Here is a 22,138-nt window from a genome sequence, read left to right on the forward strand (position 1 = left end):
AGGTCCTTAATTAGTCCCATAAGCTATCACTGGTCTCAGCACCATACTTCCTGGACCTCTCTGGGTGTTTCAGGCCCCAGTTCTCCTGCTGGGACACTAAAAAGTTCAGTTCCCCTTCTGGGGTGCATCAAAATCCAGGCCACTTCCCCCAGTGAGTAATGGGGTGAGGAGGACCCAGGCCCACCCTCTACTTCAGGTCCCAGGCCAGGGACCCTGTAGATAGCAGCCATCCACCATGTCCCCTCATCTAAGCTACACCACTACTCTAATTCCCTGGACCACTTCCCCATGGCCCCCCCATCTTCACCCTTACCTCAGGGCCTTGTCCCTATGGAGTCCAAGCAACCAGCCCAGAACTCCTTCTCTCTCTCCCTGGCTACTGGCAGGACTGCCCTGTCCAAGGTCCTGCAATTTTCTTTCACTCACTCACCCCATGCTCTTCCAGCTCCAGCAAGGAACTGATCTCATACTGGCCCTACAGCTAGTCTTATACTAGCCTGCTCAGCTGTGATTGGCTGTGTCCCACACAGCTGCTCTAGGCAGTTTGGAGGACTTCTCTTCTGCCCTTTTCTGGGGTGGGGTGGGGTGTGACAGGGCTGTGAGCCCTCCAGCAGGGGGCCTCCAAACCTAGTCTACCCCATCATGCAGCTCCACTGCAGAAACCCTCCTAGTCATTTTCCCAGTGTGAATTGAGAGCTCTATTTTGGTAGGGAGGTGGGACCACTAATAGTTAAGGCAGAGGTAAACTTTGACTGATTTCAGAGTGCTATCTTTGGGATTCTTCCTCCTTCTCCTGTCCAAAGAGTCCCTTTTATCCTCTGTCCTGCCACCCTCCTCAAACCACCTCCCCCAGAACTTTCATCAACTTCAGCTGGAATGGGCTCACACTCCTAATGAGGTCAATTTCTTTTTTAGTAATATTTAATTCTGTGCACTGGTAGCATAGATCAGATAGACCACAACATCTCCTGCTGCATTACGGAGGCTGTGGATGAACTCCTAGGGAAACAGATCCTAAAGACAAAACCTTGGATCTCTTGACGCTGGCAGACCAAGTGCCAGCTCATGCCAAGACCCCAGCCTCACTGAACACTGACCAATGCATAGCTGGAAACCAGTCTGGCTTACCAGAGTGTTTTTAGTATAGCTAAAATAGGTATTCTACTTTATGAAATGCTTATAAATTGCTGCAAGCATTAATCTCGCTTATGGTATCTGTAACCCATATTATAAGGCAATACTTAAGTGTCTATTTTGTAACTGTAAAAAAATGTTTGCTCTGGAACTGTAAATCCAGTCAGGAAAGAAACATCACCAAGTGTGAAATACTGGTTTGCACCCATGAAGATGGGTTATCTCCAGCTCATCTGGAAGGCCTATTGAATCCAAATGGGCCATTGTAAGCTATCAAAGAACAAGGACCTTGTTGATTACTCCCAGCACACCCATGAAGGGGGATGTCCAGAAGCACTCATCCCATGAGCTTGGACTCTAGGGAGATGGGGATAAAAATCTCTGACCAGAAGGAATTTGTCTTTTTATGCTGTTTGGACTCTAAGGGGCAAAGATTCCTAAACATAAGCAAGAGATCCCCAGGATTAACCTAGATTAGCCCGAAAGGATTTATAGAGCTGGCTTATTTCAGCAGCTCTATTGCCATCTGAAACCTAAGACTGCAGCTCATTTGTGTGTGTGTGTGTGTGTGTTTGCTTGTTTTAACCTTGTAGTCAATCCTATAGTAAACCAAGTATTAACTAAGAAAAATAAATGTTTGTTTTTGATGTGAGATCTAAGGTACAAATTGACCTGGGGCATGTGACTGGTCCTTTGGGGACTGGGAGTAACCTGAATATTTTGTGATCTTTGGTGTAGAGTGACCATCTATCACAGTTAAGCTTGCCTGGGTGGCAAGATAGATCAGAATGCCCAAGGGTACTGTCTGTGAATCCATGTTAAGGCTTTTGTGGTGCCATATAAAAAGGGAGATGACTGTCTGCACTAATATAATGCCACTGTTACAAAATTGCAATAAATCTTATACAAAGTGTGCCTTGTATGGTATCACTGGAAAAGTTGTGATCTGTTGAACAATACTGTCTTGTTGAAATTCATGACTTCATACCCAGTGATAATACGTGCAACTTTGCTATGTGTTTGTCTTAAATATGTTGTGTTCCTGGATAACACCCACAAAACAGATTTACATTGAGACTAGCCAGCCATGTGGTGATGGGTCATTAAGGAGAATCAACTCTTCCAGTGGTCCCCTCCTGAAGACGCCTCAAAGAGCACAGACAATGGATGCCTCCTGACTCAGCAAGGCACTAGAACATGTGATTCACGACTCCATGTTTGAGACAGTATTTTTCCAGGTACATGGAGGTATAAACTGGAGACTGTGACATCACCTCTTTGCCTCATTCCTGCCTCTCATCTCTGGCCTGTGATTTCTAACAAAGGCAGCCTGACAATTGTATTGTGCCTAAGGAGTTTACACTTGTTGTTTGGTGAAATCTACATACAGAACTCATAATAAGTCTGGGGTTTGTGCCCTTCTTAACAGTCTGCCTTGTTGGTATTCTTGCTTGTGAGCCACTCCAGACAAAGACACACATGGAGAATATTATCAAATTGTCTGATCAATGAAGGAAGCTAAGAGAACAAAAGAAGATGGATGAAACTGCAAGGGAGCAATAGTCTCATATGACATGAGAAATAAATGCACTGATTAAAGTGCCAAAAGAAGATTGACTTGGACAACAGTGGATTGATATACAGAATCCTTTGCAGCAAATGCCATTAGGAAAACCTTCCAAACCCTCAAAACTCTTTTGAAAGGTTTCCCTGGCAGGGAAAATACCATTTCACCCAACATTTGGGGTAAGTATTGCTGATAACTGTATAATATGATCAAAATGAACTTTAAGTTGGAAGTGAGAGGCAGAGGGGATCTACTTGAGCAGCTTGACTTATCCTGACTCCTCCTCCAATCTACAAAGTTGAAGATGTGATGTAGACACTGAAAAGCAATAAGGCCCCTGGAGTGGATAACATACAAGCAGAACTAATTCAAAGTGGTAGAAAGGCACTCATCTTGGTATATCATAAGCTTGTCAATGTGATTTGGGAGTCTGAAAAATGGTCCAAGACTTGGACACAATCCCTGATGGTCCCTAGTCCTACAAAGGGGGACAAAGCTATCTCATTATTGGCATATCTGAGCAAAATATTATTGCACATCATCTTGAAGAGAATTGTACCCAAGATAAAGAACTTTCTGGCTAAAGAACAAGCTGGGTTTGGACCCAAGAGGTACAATGGAGCAAATATTCAATCGGTATGTGCTGTGTGGAAAAAGTGATGGAGATGGGCAGGTGGCCCATGCCTCTGGATTTTGCTAAGGCATTTGACAGCATATGGCACAAATCTCTTCAGGCTATCCTGGGGCTGAGTAGAGTTGGTGAAAATGTAATAAGGCTGATACAATATCTCTATGGAAATGCAATGGCTTCAGTATTTATGGGGTGTGAGCAAAGTAGTTGGTTTGACTTTAAGATAGGTGTCAGACAGGGTTTCATGCTATCACTGACCCTCTTCAATTGTTATCTTGAAGAAATTTTAAGAAGATGCCCTGATGGAAACCTACAGGAGGGTGTACCTGTTGGTGGATTGAAAAATTAGTCATCTGTGCTTCACTGACATTCACAGGATGGGATCATGGCAAGAAGAGGTGCCAGAACTGCTACAGAGTAGTGGTGGAAAGAGAAATTAGGTCTTAAAATATCACACACAAAGACAATGGTGGCAGTTAAGTCTGCTGAAAAGGCAAAGATATTCCTACCCAAATCTGAGGAGGCCCTGAAGTGCATTGAGCACTTCACAAAAGTAGTGTGACTACAAGGGATGGTAAACATCACTTAGAGATCTGACACAGAACTGGAATCACAACTGTTGCTCTAGCGACACAGCCACATTTGGAGAAGCAAAGGAATTACCATGAAGTGTAAAATGAAATTTGCTGCCGTCTCATCTGTAGCAAGATGCTGAATGCTTGTGAGAGATGGATGCTTAGGCTATGTTTACACTACCACTTTTGTAGGTATAACTATGTTGATCAGGGTTGTGGGGGAAAAAACCACACAGGAGCAACATAAGTTACACCAATAGAAGCACTAGTATAGACACTGCTATGAAGGCAGGAGAGCGTCTCCTGCCAACATAGCTACTGCCGCTCACTGGGGGCGGTTGGTTTATGTTGTTGGAAGAGCTCTCTCCCATTGGAATAGCGGCTACATGAAAGATCTCAGTGGTGCAACTGTATTGGTACACCTGTGCCGCTGTTAGCTCTGGTGTAGACATGACCTTAGGAAACAGGACACCGAAGGCAGAAAGTCTCTTAAATTGAAATTCTACATTCAATTGCTGTGCATTAGCTATACCGTGTACCCCTGACTAATGAGGAGATAAATGCCCAAATTTACAGCATACCTGAAGTGATACCTGATATCATCAAGATGATCAAAGAAAATTTGAGTTTGCAGGACATGTGGGTGGGATGAGCAGAGGAAGATTGCTGAAACAAGTTTGCAGGGACTGATGCCAGGTGCCAGTGGCAGGAGAGTGCTCATGGCAAACATGGTTCGATGTGGCTAACTGGAGGGGATGCATTATGGCATTTTTCTCAAGGCTGTGTGAAGACCAGGAACTGTGGAGGAAGATTGCTGGGCAAAGACTTCCATCTGTTGTGTTTACTTTTAATTGTGATGTGACTCTGGTGCTTTGCACTAAGAGAGACTGTATGCATGTATGTAATATTTAGAGTAATTTGCCCTAATGTTTCCAATCCATTCATAACCATTCAAAAGCATCTATTTTATTCAGAGAACACAAAATGTTGTCCCAGTAGGCTAATTATATGTTGTCTTAAGACTCTTATCATGCCCATTTCTTAAATTTTACATTATGCTTGAGTAAAAGGAAAGACAAAAATAACTGATGCAAGGGGTACATGGTGTGGTCATTTCAGCAAACAACATGTTACAGTATTAGAAAAACATTTCTTTTATCAAGCAAAGAGGTCTGGCTTCTGTTCAATTTTATAGCTGAACTGGCTGTTCAAGTTTCAATTATTTTGCATGAACTCTGAACACACAATAGCTGTATGTTTAGGAAAAAATCACCCATCTCTGCTTTTGCTGTACTTCTACATTAGAAAAAGAAGCAGTGAGGGCAAGGACCAGGGTCTAGTTCTGGGGCTTTTATAACGAATGCGCTTGCTGTGAAATCCTACATCAATACTATAGATGCATCTCAGTGCATCCTTAACTTAACAAGATTATTTATGGATATTAATGTTTTTTTTCCTCATTTTTTAAAAAAAATAATACTCCAAAATAACAAGACACACCACTCTCAGTGCAGCTTAATTAACCAGGCCCATGGCCTTTTCTTCTGATCATCAGTGGTGCAGATTCTGCTTTTAAATCAGCATAATTTGTAAAGAGTGTATGAGGGTTAACATATATTTACCAGTATACCAATAGCAACACTAAACATAAATAAACAAAATTCCACAAATAAAATTCAGTATTTAGGTGTAGCCAGCAGTTTGAAACTTTTACACAAAAGATAGTGTGCTGCCTTCTCTATTGGCCTGTACTCTCCTGAAGAAGATAAAACACAGTGGTCAGATTCCAAGGAACCCCCATTTTAAAATATTTTATTTGTTTTTATATTGTTTGATTGTAGTTGCAGTGTTTGTGAAGAATCATAAGCATTGGGGCTAGGGAGGAACACAGGGAAGCAAGTTTATTTATTGTTGTTCAAATTAATGGGAGCTGTGGTTTTCAGTGGTTACTAAATTAGACCTAAAAGGAGATTCCTCCAGGGCTGCTGCATAGACATGGAACCATTCACACTGCAACGTAAACAACAGTGACCTATTTTTGCTTTGCAGTGTATGTGGACCTTTAACTGCACCCCAAAACTGTGCTGAAAGTTTGTATGATGGGTTAAGGCAGTGGCTCTCAACCTTTCCAGACAACTGTACCCCTTTCAGGAGTCTGATTTGTCTTGTGTACCCCCAAGTTTCACCTCACTCAATAACTATTTGCTTATAAAATGAGACATAAAAATTCAGAAGTGTCACAGCACACTAGTACTGAAAACTTGCTTACTTTCTCATTTTTACCCTATATTTATAAATCAATTGGAAACATAAATACTGGCCTTACATTTCAGTGTATAGTATATAGCGCAGTATAAACAAATCATTGTCTGGGTGAAAATTTAGTTTGTACTGGCTTCACTAGGCCGTTTGCTGTAGCCAGGCGTAAAACTCGATAAATATCTAGACGAGTTCATATACCCCCTGGAAGACCTCTGGGTACCCCCAGGGCTACATGGACCCCTGCTTGAGAACCACTGGATGGACAGTCAGGTGCCCTGGGGGGTCCCTCCAGCTCTGTGACCTCGAACAAGTCACTTCCTCGCCCTTGGCCTGGTCCCGGCGCCGCTCGGCAAAGGCTGCGCTCAGCGAGCGGACTCGGAGATGGCTGGAGCCGGCCCCAGCGCGGGGCAGCGGCGCCCCGGGGGCCAGGGTCTTGTCAGCAGCGGGCCCACGACGGTGCCTCCGCGTCCGCCCCTCAGGCCCAGAGCTGACGGGAAGAGGAGGCGCTGCCAGGCGCCGGGCCGGGGTTTGGCCTGGCGGGGGGCGCTGCGCAGGCACCGGGCCGAGGTTTGGCGGGAGCTGGGAGCGCGCGGGCGCGGCCGGGTTGGCAGGAGCCGCCGGCGCCCCGCGTTGCCATGGTTACGGCTGGGGGCCGACATGGCGGAGGAGAAGGAGGGAGCCGCCGCGGGTAAGAAACCGCAGGAGCAGAAGAGCGGCCCCCGCAGCGGCTCAGCCCCCGCGCCCCCCCCCCCCCCCATGCACTAGAAACACCCCCGGTTCCCGGGCTCCTCGAAAGCCCAGAGACCCCGCCTGAGCCGGGCCGGGGGCCTGGTGACAGGGTGGGGCGGGGGAGGGATAAAGATACTGCCGGGGGGGGCACGCTGGGAGATGGGGCAGGGCAGGGAGATGGTGCACAGGGACACTGGGAGAAGATGCACAGGGACGCTGGGAGATGGTGTAAGGCAGGAAGACCAAACCTGCCCAGACCAACAGGTGGAAGGAGCATCCTGATAGGTTTGTTTCTTCACAGTCTTTGCTGGGGTCAAGAGGGTCCAGCCACTGTGCTTTTGTTTCCTGTCACGACGCATCACGTTACAGTTATCATTACTAACTTCAGGGAGTTCACAGTCCAGAATTAAAAGCCAATATCAGCTCACATGTGAACCAAGGATGAAATCTGCCTTTATAGTTTTAATTTTTGGATTTATGGTCTTGCTCAGTTTGTCATTGTGAAACTCCTGGTTTGCTAAATAAAAACAACCTTGCCCTTTGCAGGGCTTTATTACCATAATAAATATTATATATATCACCTTAGTTCATAAAATGATTTAACAAACTATATACAGTACCATACATGATGAAAATAATTCATCTACCACTGAAGTGTATTTGTCTGAGATGAAGGGGATTGCATTTGGACAAGTACTCTAGGGCAAACCTTACAAAAAGTGTCATGGGATTGTTAATGACCGTGGAGAGTAGACAGTGGTTTTTTTTTTACCACAGTAGAAAGGCACTCATAGTAAACTGTATGCAACTCAATTTATCTGCGTTGGATGAACAAACAACCAATCTCCTCTTGGGATCTGACTTTGTGTTTCCAGAGGATCTAAGTAGTTGGAATCAGATGTTTCAACCAGTCAGCTGTTCCCTCTGCCTGAACAATTTGTTATACTTCATTTTCAAATATAGCTAGTAACCACTGCCAAGAAAAAGTCATCAGTATGATATCATTAAATGAAGTGATAATGCTCATGGTATTTCAGTATAGGAGGCATTAACAGAGGCTATGTTTAATAGACCACAAGTATGATTTATAACCAGAATATTCAAACATCATGAATGCTAACCTCATTATATCCCAAGATAAAAGAACAATAACATTTGATTTCCCATAATTCTCAATATTTTTATTTATTTTAACCCTTATTTTTCCTTTCACACCCTACTAATATTAGTTGTTATTCATAATTTGCAAACTTTAAATATTGTATTTGAAATAATCAAATTTCAGTAGTAAAAAATGTAATGTTTGTTGTTAATTATGAAAAACGGTATGATCAATAGAGCAGTTCTACAGAAATATTAGTAGTTAATAGTTGTGATGAGAAGTTGGAAATTATTGTTATATGTATTTCTAAAGAACCCATCACTGTCGTATGTAGGCACCATACATAAATTAAGAAAAAACATCAACCTTCCTTCAGAATAAAGAACTGATTTTTTTTTCTCACTCCATTCAGTGTTATGGGGCTAATAAATGAGTAGTTAAATCTATATAGTTCACTTGGTCCTGTAGTCAGGGCCACTTTATGCATAAATCTTAGGGGAATGCCTACCAAAAGGGAGAAGTCTTGCATCATAACCTGAAAGTAGTAAGACTTGGTCTTATCCTGATTTCTGCTCATAACAGATTCCACAGCTGAGAGCCTTCTACTTACTGAGCATTCACCAGCAAATTAAACTCTGGGTTGTATCAGCCAGTGTTCATGTTGAAGCAGCTACAATGGTGAGTTGAAGAGGGTCTTTGAAGTAGCTTGACCCTCATTTAGACACATAGGACTTTAAAGATAAGGACCAGGACTTTTAATAATAGCTGGAATTTGCCAGTGTAGCACACAGAGTATTGTGATGTACTTTCATTGGTCTGCCCAGCGGACTAGCTACTGCATGTTGAAGCATGTGTAGTTTGTGGGTAGACCTCCGGCTCCCGCAGTTTGGTAGAGTGAGTTGCATTAATTCAGTCTCAAAATAATTACAGTGGCTAGTTCCACATCTTCTAATATAACGATACTTAGTTCTTATGTAATGGTTTTCATCCATACTTAGCCTTTTCTGTAAAAGCACTTTCAGTTGTATGATTATTATTCCTGTTTTACAGGTAAGGAAATTGAGGCACAGAACAGCTAAGCAGCTTTGCCCAGAGTGACACAGCATATCATTGGTTTCAGAGTAACAGCCGTGTTAGTCTGTATTCGTAAAAAGAAAAGGAGTACTTGTGGCACCTTAGAGACTAACCAGTTTATTTGAGCATGAGCTTTCGTGAGCCACAGCTCACTTCATCGGATGCATAGCATATCGTGGAAACTGCAGAAGACATTATATACACACAGAGACCATGAAACAAAACTTCCTCCCACCCCACTCCCCCGCTGGCAACAGCTTATCTAAAGTGATCATCAAGTGGAGCCATTTCCAGCACAAATCCAGGTTTTCTCACCCTTTCCCCCCCCCCCCCACATACAAACTCACTCTCCTGCTGGCAACAGCCCATCCCCCTTTGAAACCCCTCTTTATAATGCGCATGATAATCAAGGTGGGTCACCTCCAGCACTAATCCAGGTTTTCTCACCCCCCCCCCCCCCTCCAAAAACCACACACACAAACTCATTCTCCTGCTGGCAACAGCTCATCTTACAATGTGCACAGCAATAATCCAAGTTTAACCAGAACGTCTTGGGGGGGGGTTTGCAGGAAAAAAACAAGGGGAGACAGGCTACCTTGCATAATGACTTAGCCACTCCCAGTCTCTATTCAAGCCCAAATTAATAGTATCCAATTTGCAAATGAATTCCAATTCAGCAGTTTCTCGCTGGAGTCTGGATTTGAAGTTTTTTTGCTTTAAGATAGCGACCCTCATGTCTGTGATTGCGTGACCAGAGAGATTGAAGTGTTCTCCGACTGGTTTATGAATGTTATAATTCTTGACATCTGATTTGTGTCCATTTATTCTTTTACGTAGAGACTGTCCAGTTTGACCAATGTACATGGCAGAGGGGCATTGCTGGCACATGATGGCATATATCACATTGGTGGATGTGCAGGTGAACGAGCCTCTGATAGTGTGGCTGATGTTGTTAGGCCCTGTGATGGTGTCCCCTGAATAGATATGTGGGCACAGTTGGCAACGGGCTTTGTTGCAAGGATAGGTTCCTGGGCTAGTGGTTCTGTTGTGTGGTATGTGGTTGTTGGTGAGTATTCGCTTCAGGTTGGGGGGCTGTCTGTAGGCAAGGACTGGCGTTTCTCCCAGGATTTGTGAGAGTGTTGGGTCATCCTTCAGGATAGGTTGTAGATCCTTAATAATGCGTTGGAGGGGTTTTAGTTGGGAGCTGAAGGTGACGGCTAGTGGCGTTCTGTTATTTTCTTTGTTAGGCCTGTCCTGTAGTAGGTGACTTCTGGGAACTCTTCTGGCTCTATCAATCTGTTTCTTCACTTCCGCAGGTGGGTATTGTAGTTGTAAGAATGCTTGATAGAGATCTTGTAGGTGTTTGTCTCTGTCTGAGGGGTTGGAGCAAATGCGGTTGTATCGCAGAGCTTGGCTGTAGACGATGGATCGTGTGGTGTGGTCAGGGTGAAAGCTGGAGGCATGTAGGTAGGAATAGCGGTCAGTAGGTTTCCGGTATAGGGTGGTGTTGATGTGACCATCGTTTATTAGCACTGTAGTGTCCAGGAAGTGGATCTCTTGTGTGGACTGGACCAGGCTGAGGTTGATGGTGGGATGGAAATTGTTGAAATCATGGTGGAATTCCTCAAGGGCTTCTTTTCCATGGGTCCAGATGATGAAGATGTCATCAATATAGCGCAAGTAAAGTAGGGGTGTTAGGGGACGAGAGCTGAGGAAGCGTTGTTCTAAATCAGCCATAAAAATGTTGGCATACTGTGGGGCCATGCGGGTACCCATAGCAGTGCCGCTGATCTGAAGGTATACATTGTCCCCAAATGTAAAATAGTTATGGGTAAGGACAAAGTCACAAAGTTCAGCCACCAGGTTAGCCGTGACATTATCGGGGATAGTGTTCTTGATGGCTTGTAGTCCATCTTTGTGTGGAATGTTGGTGTAGAGGGCTTCTACATCCATAGTGGCTAGGATGGTGTTATCAGGAAGATCACCAATGCATTGTAGTTTCCTCAGGAAGTCAGTGGTGTCTCGAAGGTAGCTGGGAGTGCTGGTAGCGTAGGGCCTGAGGAGTGAGTCTACATAGCCGGACAATCCTGCTGTCAGGGTGCCAATGCCTGAGATGATGGGGCGCCCAGGATTTCCAGGTTTATGGATCTTGGGTAGTAGATAGAATATCCCAGGTCGGGGTTCCAGGGGTGTGTCTGTGCGGATTTGATCTTGTGCTTTTTCAGGAAGTTTCTTGAGCAAATGCTGTAGATGCTTTTGGTAACTCTCAGTGGGATCAGAGGGTAATGGCTTGTAGAAAGTGGTGTTGGAGAGCTGCCGAGCAGCCTCTTGTTCATATTCCGACCTATTCATGATGACAACAGCACCTCCTTTGTCAGCCTTTTTGATTATGATGTCAGAGTTGTTTCTGAGGCTGTGGATGGCATTGTGTTCTGCACGGCTGAGGTTATGGGGCAAGTGATGCTGCTTTTCCACAATTTCAGCCCGTGCACGTCGGCGGAAGCACTCTGTGTAGAAGTCCAGTCTGCTGTTTCGACCTTCAGGAGGAGTCCACCTAGAATCCTTCTTTTTGTAATGTTGGTAGGCAGGCCTCTGTGGATCATTATGTTGTTCAGAGGTATTTTGGAAATATTCCTGGAGTCGGAGACGTCGAAAATAGGATTCTAGCTCACCACAGAACTGTATCATGTTCGAGGGGGTGGAGGGGCAGAAGGAGAGACCCCGAGATAGGACAGCTGCTTCTGCTGGGCTGAGAGTATAGTTGGATAGATTAACAATATTGCTGGGTGGGTTGAGGGAACCATTGCTGTGGCCCCTTGTAGCCTGTAGTAGTTTAGAAAGTTTAGTGTCCTTTTTCTTTTGTAGAGAAGTAAAGTGTGCGTTGTAAATGGCTTGTCTAGTTTTAGTAAAATCCAGCCACGAGGAAGTTTGTGTGGAAGGTTGGTTTTTTATGAGAGTATCCATTTTTGAGAGCTCATTCTTAATCTTCCCCTGTTTGCTGTAGAGGATGTTGATCAGGTGATTCCGCAGTTTCTTTGAGAGCGTGTGGCACAAGCTGTCAGCATAGTCTGTGTGGTAGTGGGGTGGGAGGAAGTTTTGTTTCATGGTCTCTGTGTGTATATAATGTCTTCTGCAGTTTCCACGATATGCTATGCATCCGATGAAGTGAGCTGTGGCTCACGAAAGCTCATGCTCAAATAAACTGGTTAGTCTCTAAGGTGCCACAAGTACTCCTTTTCTTTTTAAGCATATCATTGGCAGAACTGGGAACAGAACTTAGGGTACACAACTAAAAATCAGGAAGTCTAGCTACTGACCCATAATACCACTTAGAGAAAGTTGAGTGGAAAAGGTCTAGCTAGTGTCCTGGCCAACTAAAAGTAACAGGACATTTCTGGCTCCATATCTTTCTGGCCATCATTATTAGGATATTCGGTTTTTGCACCATTTTGGCAATATAAGACCAGACAGAGGAGATGGTCAGAGTTCCTGGTGGATTGTGTAGCTAATGTTATTAATGCTCATTCTGCACAGTTTTCACAGTAAGAATATTTTTTCTGAAGACAAATCAATGTGATATTGAAGAAATCCTGCACCTTTTGTTCAGTTTTGTTTTCTCAAGTTTTGAACATTGTCCAGAACATTATTTCTAATAGGTCTAGTTAAGAATAATAATATCTCCTTTGAGAAAGATAGTTCAATGGTTAAGGGCACTAGCTTGGGACTTGGAAGATGTAGGTGCAGTTCCCTGCATTTTTAAACTTCATTTGAGATCTTGGGCAAGCCACTTAGTCACTCTGTGTCTCAGTTCCCCATCTGTGAAATGGAGATAATACTTTCCTACTTCAGAGGGTTGTGAGAATCAATACATTGAAGATTTTGAGGTGCCCAGATAATACAGTAATGGGGCCCATCTAAGTAGAGAGATTTTCAGCCATTCAGTGGGATTTTCTAATGTATCTAAGTGAGTCAGGTGCCTAACTCTCATTGAAAATCAATAGGAGATAGGCACCTAACTTGCTTTTTTAGCATTTGTGAAAATCTTGCTGTGATGGAGCTTAACCCCCATCGCCTGCAAGGCAAGGGAAAGAACTTAGTCCTGCTCTGCACTTGGGGGGTAATTAAATAATTGCCTCCTTGCCAGAGGAGGTGGAGCTAGGCCTTATATGTAGACTGAGGGAGCACAGTTGTGTAGAAGAAAGCAGTCTCTGGTATGGAGAATTTTTGGAGTGGGGGCATAACAGGAAATGATCGTACATACACACTACAGAAGCAAGATAGCTCTTGCAAGTGAAGCCTTGAGATAGAGCTACCAAGGGAACTACCATGAGGCCTGAGGGGGTGGAAGGGCTGTTATTTTGATTTGTTTGGACTTATTTGTGCTACCCTTGAAGGGGTATAGACTTTTATGTGACTTGCCTGGAGGACCAAACCACAGAACACCTAGCAGGGGAGACAGGAGAAGATACAGGCTCAAAGGCTATTGCAGATCCAAGGGAGAGCCCCAGTAGGTGGTACTAGAGCTAAAAACCCCATGCAATGCTGTGATCCGAGATGAGGGGAGGCCCATGAAGTGAGGATGTGCTGCTGTGCATTTGCTATTCCTCATAATGCTCTTGTGAGGTAGTATTATTTCCTTTTTACCAATGATGAGCTGAAACAGTGTGGTGAAGTGACTTGCCTCATTAGTCTTCAGAATTAATCCTATGCTGAGATGAATGGGAATGGTTTGCTTCTCTTTCAGGTGAAGTGTTTCTGCAGACTCTAGGTAGGAATCAATTAGGGCTCTCAGAATTGAGGCATCTAAAATCACTAGTTGCTAGAGCTGGATAGAAATCTTACAATGAAGCTACATTTTGTCAGAAAACGCTGACTTGCTGAAGTGAAGGCTTGCCAAATCTATTACAGATTTGACAACACATTTGCTGAAACACTAGGAAGCCCACATGGCAGAGCTGCCACAGACCCTGGGAGTGAGTCCTAGGACTCCCAGGTCCATGACAGCGACCATAGCAAAGCTGAAAGTCTTGGCTCCCTGCCAAGAAGCAGCTGAATGAAATTGACATTTTTGTCAGTTCACAACTGCTATTCATTCAATAACAGCAATAAAACTGACAAGAATATCAATGTCTTATTTTGTTTTAGAAATGCCATATCTTGGTGTCTTCAGAACAAAACTTCCAAATTGGTACAAAAGCAAATTTGTTAAGCAAAACTCCTGAGTTTTGGCCAGTTATACTAGTCACTTTTGAAAATCTTGTCCCTAGTTTTTCACCAATTAAGCAGTGCTCTGCACTATAAAATAGAAATTACAGTGTGTATATTGTGGTTCAAAGAGCACAGTAACATTAATTGCATTGCCAAATTAGCCTTTGGGGTATTCCCAGAAATTCTTAGTTGTAGGCTTCTACTAGTTTTCATGGTTAGTGCTTCCCTTGGGGCTTATTATTTTAAACTTTTTTCCTTCATCTGAGTTTAAGTTCCTGATTCTGTGTTTTATGGATGTACACAGCAAGAGACAGTATAGGACCAAATTCTGCCAATTCTTGTGCACATGCTGAACTTTATTTGCACAAGTCATCCTGTTAACTTAAATAATTATTCACAAGAATGGTCTCACTGAAGTTAATGGGACTACTTGTGTGAGCAAAGTTATGCATGTGCCTAAATGTTTGCAGGATCAGGACCATAGACTCCATGCCTATTCTCATTATCTTTTGTTTCTTTATTGTACTGCTACTTTTTTCTTAATGGTATTCTGAAAATGTATTTTATACTCAGCTGATTCTACTATTGCTCTTTTTTGCTCTCTACTGTTTCTGTTATATGTATTTTCCCTTCTGTCGTTCTGTTTTCTTTCCCTTTTCATGATGCTTAATTCAATGTTTTCTTTTTTGTGTGTGCTGATGGCTTCCTTACACTTTGACATAACATGTCAGTACTCCCAGGCTTTAACATCTCATAGATTAATGCTGCTGTTGCAAGAACCTGAAAGCAAGATGTCGGATGGTGCCCTACTAGAGCCTAATGTAGAATTAGTGAAAATAGGTCTCTTTTCTTCCAGTAATCATATAAAAGGCAAGTGTTGAACATCGTTATATCTTCATAGGAATGTCATGTAATTGATCAGTCTTTCTGATATAATAAAGATGGTCTTGGGCGTGCGGGAGAAGGAAGTGAAGTTAAGATTCATAGATATTAAGGTCAGAAAGGACCAATAGATAGATCGTCTAATCTGATCATTTGCGTAACAGAAGCCATAGATTTTCACCAAGTAACAACTTGTATTGAGCCCAGTAACTTTGGGTTTGACTAAAGCATATCTTCCAGAAAGGCATTCAGTCTTGATTTGAAGACTTCAGGAAATAGAGAATCTACCACTTCCCTTAGTAGCTTGTTCCAATGGTTATAAATTGCTTTTGTTGGTAGTTTGATTACTGTTTGAAATATGTAATCACCCTTGATAACTTCATTCCCCTACCTGTATTTTGCAATTTAACATTTCATATATAGGATTACATTACATTAAAATCAAATACAGAATATTGCCAACACAGACATTCAGAAACCATGAGTGAGACCCCATCCCAAAATCATGAGATTTTATTTTTTAAATCACAATTTTTAAGCCAAAAATAACCCAGGGTGGTGGTTCTTTGCTTCTGGATTTTGACCCTGTAGTTTACTCTTACATCCATTTCCCAGCTTTTCTTTGTAACATTAAAGGCTAGAAATGTACTACTTTTTTCAATCAGCGATACAAGGTAAGTGAGGTAATATCTTTTATTTGACCAACCTCTGTTGGTGGAAGTGACGCTCTTTCAAGCTTTACAGAGCTCTTCAGGTCTGGGGTAGGTTACAAGAGTGTCTAAGATGAAATCTGAATTTCTGTTTTAATGCCATGATTCCAGGAAATGGGGCTTTAAGAAAAGCACTAAATATTGCAAAACTCACAATAAAATCACAAGAGCTGGCAACACTGATTACAGGTAGCCTGAATTAGTGTGACACATACCTTCTTCTGACTCCTTCCACATGTGTGTTACCTATGTCTACGCTAGAGACCTTACAGCAGCACATCTGTACTGATGCAGTTGCGCTGCTGTAAGATCTCTTATGTAGCCACGGGAGAGACAGCAGAGAGCTCTCTTGTCAACATAATTAAACCACCCCCAACAAACAGTGGTAGCTATGTTGGCAGGAGAAGCACTCCAACCAACATATGCCAGCTAAACTTACGTTGCTCGGGTGTGTTGTTTTTTCCCTCATAAAAACCACACCCCTGAGTGACAAAGTTATACCAATATAAGTTTGTAGTGTAGACCATAACTCAGTTAGCAATAGACAGGTTGCTGGCTGCTGTTGAAATTTTAAGCACTGTGGCCCAGAACTTCAAAGGGAATTAAGTCCCTAAATATCTGAGGATCTAATCCTGTGTCCTTTAGGTCTTCTCAGGGCATGTAGAATCAATACACTGCTTAGGCCCTGATGCAGCAAACCACTTAAGCACATGTGTAACTTCAAGTAATACCACTGAATGGGAGTACTAATGCACTTTAAGTTACACATGTACTTAAGTGCTGTCCTGCATCACAGCTTTAAAATGGATTATGCAGTTTTCTGCATGTTTTCTAATTTTGATAATTTTTGCATATTACAGCCACTCAATTTCCCCTGCTCTCACAGGCCTTGGGAGGCAGGCCAATACTCGCTTACAGACAGCCCCTGCCAACCTGAAGCAAATACTCACCAGCAACTACACATCACACCACACCACAGAAACACTAACCCAGGAACCAATCCCTGTAACAAACCTCGTTGCCTTCTGTGTCCCCATATCTACACTAGCAACGCCATCATAGGACCCAGCCACACCATCAGGGGCTCATTCACCTGCACATCTACTAATGTGATATTTGCTATCATGTGCCAGCAATGCCCCCTACCCTGTACATTGGCCAAACTGGACAGTCTCTATGTAAAAGGATAAATGGACACAAATCAGACATCAGGAATGGTAACATACAAAAGTCAGTAGGAGAACACTTCAATCTCCCTGGACAGTCAATAACAGATTTAAAAGTAGCCATCCTTCAACAAAAAACTTCAAAAACAGACTTCAAAGAGAAAACTGCAGAGCTACAATTCATTTGCAAACTTAACACCATCAATTTGGGCTTGAATAGGGACTGGGAGTGGCTGGCTCACTACAAAAACAATTTTCCCTCTCTTGGTATTGACACATCCACCCTGACTGAATTAGCCTTCAACATTGGTTCTCCACTAGTAAGGTAACTCCCTTCTCTTCATGTGCTAATATATATTTATGCCTATGTCTGTAATTTTCACTCCATGCATCTGAAGAAGTGGGTTTTTTTACCCAGGAAAGCTTATGCCCAAATAAGTCTGTTAGACTTTAAGGTGCCACCGGACTCCTCATTGTTTTTTTTGGATACAGACTATCTTGGCTACCCGTCTGATACTTGATTATGGACTGTATACACACAAACTTTCAAGCTTAAAGGTTCAGCTTATATCTGAGACTGAAGTAGACAACAAAACGCAGTCATTTTTATAGACAAAGCCATGGCTGACTTTTAAGGCAATTGTGGATTTTTTGCAGAGAGAGATTTTACTATTTCCATAGTGCATACAAGTGTAGAAATTTTGCAGATTAACTCTACCTCTAGCTCACTAATTCAACAAGAAATTAGCAGGTTTGTAGAAAGCTGTCAATAATATTTTGTCTTCTGAACAATGCCAAGTATCAGATTCACAATGCTAAAGGGGATTTGCAGTGCTCATACAAATGATCTTTTCTCCAACTGTAGTTAATATGCTGTTCAGAAGAATTTGGGTTTTCATTCCATATCTGTATGCTAATTTTTTCACATTCTAGATTTTCTCCAGTTTAGAAGTACTTTTATGTTGTGGGAACAAATATATATTCAATGACATTTGCAATAAAATTTGGCAAAATGGAGTGCAGGTGATGAGCTTGATCTACTGGTTAGCATAGCACTACAATGGACCTGCTGTGTGAAAAGTTCCATCAATTTTTTAAAAGTGGCTTCTAATTCTGGATGCCCAGCCTTAGAAATCTAGGCTCTGATTTTTTTTTCCCCCCAGAAACTGTGAACACCCACAATTCAAAATGAAGTAAGTGGTAATGGTGGGTGCTCAGAACCTCTGAAATAATAGGGCCACTTACTTAGGGACTCTAGTATGGATTTAGATGCTGTAGTGGGGTGGTAATCCTGCTCCTGCCGGAAGGGGATAAAGCAGCCCCGGAGAAGGCTGCAGTGAGGAAAGCTGGGCTAGTTGGGAAAGCAGTCACAGCTATAGCCAGTGCAATCATGGCCCGGCTGACCCTTATAAGAGGGCGGTGGGCCAGAAGGATTTAGACTCTCTATCTGTAGAGAGAGAAGGACTTGGCTGTCTGGGAGCTGAGCAGGGTACCTGAGTGGAGCAGAGCTGAGGAAAGGCTAGAGGAGCTGGGGAGCTCCAGCCTAGCAAAACCCCAGGCTGTAGGCCTAGTTAAAGGCCTATGAAAAGGTACTGGGGCTGCAGAGGGGCAGCCCAGAGATAGGCAGAGGCTATCCAACTCCCCTTGCCGTGGTTCATAGTGAGTGGTTCATAGACTGCAGTCATGCTCCAGGGAGCGGGGGCTAGACGATGACTGGCAGTAGCCACTGAGGTAAGGGAGGGATAGGGGGTTGGGGGTTCCCCTGGGAAGGGAGACCCAGACTGAGGGGGTACAGCCAGGGGGCAGAACCTTAATCTAGAAGGGCACCGGGGTCTGGGAGGGACATGGGGGCCAGTGGCAGGCGAGACAGCGGCCTGCAGAGGGCGTTCCTGGCTGGAAGAGCTAATTTGCAGGACGACCGACAGGAGGCACTGCACTGGTGAGTTGTCGCCCCGTGACAGATGCCTAACTTCTAGCACTTGTATGAAATTTTGACTTAGGTAGCTAAAGCACAGCACCCAAAATTAGAGGCTACTTTTGAAATTATTCCTTGTAGTGTCTGTCCCTCTGCTTCCGTATCTGTAAAACAACCAATTCATTTGGCTTTTATGAGGATTAATTAACTGATAAATGTACTGCATTGAATATGTCAGTTGAGGGATGTTGTACAAGTGCAGAGTAATGTTCCATTGTAGGCATATAGAAAACTCAGGTGCCATGTAGCACATGGGCTTCTAGTAGCCAGTTTTAATAAATGATGATACATAAGCAATAACACATGATGAGCTTTGTGTGTTAGCCAATAAATGGACACTCTATCTGTGGTGTAATGCTCGCATGCTGTAGTAATATAGGCCATAGACGGCCCTAGATAAAAGCTGAACATACCAAAAGTTGACATTCATTGCCTGACACAGGCATGTGCAGAAGATGTGCTATTGTATATATAAATTATTTTAAGACCAATTTTTAAAATTCTTAATCCTTTTGCTGTTTTTTTCTGCTTTACATTGATTTCCTCCGAAGGGCCAAAACGAGCACTTCAGAGAGGTCAATCTGAGGTTGTACACTAGGCAGACTATGTGTGTTTTACCATAGACCAACTCTTGTCAGCAGAACTCTAGTAGTTAAGATACATACGTATACAAAAGTCATACTTCTAAAAACTTTGTTTCTTATAAAGTAATTGCATGAAATCCAATGTAGTCTTCTGGCTTCTAATCCAATGTAGTCTTCTGGATTTTAAGGATTTAAAGAATATTTTTTTGCAATCTATTGTGTCCTTCATCCCAAATGACTTTACAAAGTACAGTAGTATAGCACAATGGGATCCCTTTATAGTTAAGGTTGAGAGTTGCTTATTGTTTAAAGGATGACTATTCTAAAAGCGCCAAAACATGCTATGCCTCGTGGGCATGTGGGGTAGGGTTATGGGTGTGGGGATTAGAGTTGTGGGGTTTTACGCAGGGCTCTGCTCCTGGCTGCACGCCCGGGGTCCCGGCTGCCAGCCCCATGGTAAGGGGGGGCACAAGGTAAAAAACTTTGGGATCCCTGCTTTACAGTTTCACTGGCTTTCAGTACCCCCACTATAAAAAGTGTTCCAGCGCCACTGGGTAGGGCTTGTGCTCCAAATTTGGGATCATTTGAACAAGGGATTCCTATGATACTCTCTCCCTAAAATCAGCTGTTTTCAAAATCACTTGGTTCTTCTAACTTCTTTTATGCTCACCTGGGGCTCAGACTATGCTTTAAATCCTCCCCAAACTGATCTCAGCTGCTTAAGCTTTATCTCAGCCAGGGTAGGGCAGCTGCCCAGGGTGCAAAGCCACAGGGGTAGCTTGGGCTGGTGATGCCAGGCAGGGCAGCCCTATGCGGGGGAGGGCACGGGGAGACCCCACCCCCCAACTCACCTCAGCATGCCACCCAGCCTGTCTGGGTTGATGGAGTGCAACCAAAAAATCTAGGGGGGCACATGACTCCCGTGCATCGCCTTTGGTATGAGGTGCAGATATGCTTGCTTGCTCTGGATGCTAAAGTGCCTAGTTACAGCTTTGATGTATATCTGTGGAACACAACACAAACAATGCACTTTCTCTTAGTCCTTTCTTATGTCTACTTATTATGCCACCCACTTACTGAACCATTCCCAATAGCTATTGTTGGCTCCAGGGGGAGGAGTTAAGGGTGAACTGTGGGGATGGTCTGTACCTTAACTCTGTATTGACTGGGTTTCAGAAGTTTGTTTGTATTGCCTTAACTCTTCAATTCCTGATTTTCTAAGATTTGAGTGTTGATGAACTCACTATGCTGGAAGGGCAAGGCCCCACTGGGTAACTTTAACTCTGTGTTAACAAAATGGGGGTTAAAAGATCTCTAGGTACCAGTGGCAACCACAGCTTCTCTCACATTGCTTTCACATACTCTGAATGTTTCATAAACCAAATTGCCAGGATACAGAAATATGTTTACGTCTCTAATAATCTCTAATAAACAGACTGTAAATAGAAAATACAAATTATGTCAAGAACTGGAAAAATATAATACTTTGGGTATAACTATGAGGAGGAGATGGAGTAACTCTTTACATATGGACAAAGTGACAATGAACTATTGACTAGATCTTCTAAATTGCTATTCATGTTGTTGCTCTCTAGAGGCATTTTAATTCTCTGCAGGTTACCCAAAGTGAAATTAATAGGTGAGATATATAGAAATTGCTTTACAATTATGAATTTACATTATACTTGTGACTTTATTAGGTTAATTGTTAATATAGATACACATCTGAATAATTTATATCCTATTTTCCCAATTCATGTGTGTGAATAACCAGCGTAAGAAGTTAATATATATTGCATTTTAAGCAAATAAAGAAATTAATTCTGTGCGTTTCAAGGGTGCTGAGCAACCTGCATCACCCAGTACAGTCAGTAGGAGCTGCGGACACTCAGTGTTTCTGAAAATCCGGCCATAATTTAACATTTTGTATGTGGGGCAAGAACACTTCAGAAGGTAACATTGTATAACAAATTCATCAGGCTGTTTGAGACTGGACCTTTTCTTGTGAGCGTCTACCGCTACCTAGCATTTTAGGGGGCTGTTTCATCTTGGTCCAACCTGCCTGCCTGTCATCCTGATGCCGTTTCTTCAAACTGTGACTTCTCAGTTCTGCAAAAGGAATGACAGGCTTTGAAACTGCCATGGCTCCATTGCATAGACTGTCAGAGCAACTGGCCTTGAAAAAAGAAAGGAAGAAAAAGCTTATATGTCTAATGATAAAATATAGTGAATTTTTTAAGAGCCACTTTTTAAAGTTCTCATTATTCTGATGGTGGCAGATCCACATCTGTTTGTTTTTCTTCTCTTCCCTGCCCTGACTGCAGCAATAATTCTTTGAAGAAATAATGTCACGAACAGGACAGATACGCTGCTAAGGGGTGGGCTTAAACAGCCTCGTCATTGTAGAGGACAGCATGGATCCTGTAAAGAGGAAAAATCCAGATTGAGAGCAGCCAGGAAAATTAATTTGGGAATCTCTATTCCCACCATTCTCAAAAAGTGGGAGTGTCTGGAGCTTTGTGTAGCTCTCAAAGGAATG

At 43.0% G+C, this 22,138-nt stretch overlaps 1 protein-coding gene across 1 annotated transcript in view; it reads left to right on the plus strand.

Moving 5' to 3' along the window:
* Positions 1-6,716: 6,716 nt before the first annotated feature.
* EFCAB2 (EF-hand calcium binding domain 2) overlaps positions 6,717-22,138 on the plus strand; it is a 37,911-nt gene continuing 22,489 nt past the window's right edge. Inside the window, exon 1 of the mRNA XM_037893502.2 lies at positions 6,717-6,857. Coding sequence (XP_037749430.1) covers positions 6,827-6,857 — 31 coding nt within the window. The 5' untranslated portion in view covers positions 6,717-6,826. The remainder of the gene's footprint in view (positions 6,858-22,138) is intronic.

The sequence above is a fragment of the Chelonia mydas genome, chromosome 3, assembly GCF_015237465.2.
Source record: "Chelonia mydas isolate rCheMyd1 chromosome 3, rCheMyd1.pri.v2, whole genome shotgun sequence".
NCBI classification, from domain to species: domain Eukaryota; kingdom Metazoa; phylum Chordata; order Testudines; family Cheloniidae; genus Chelonia; species Chelonia mydas.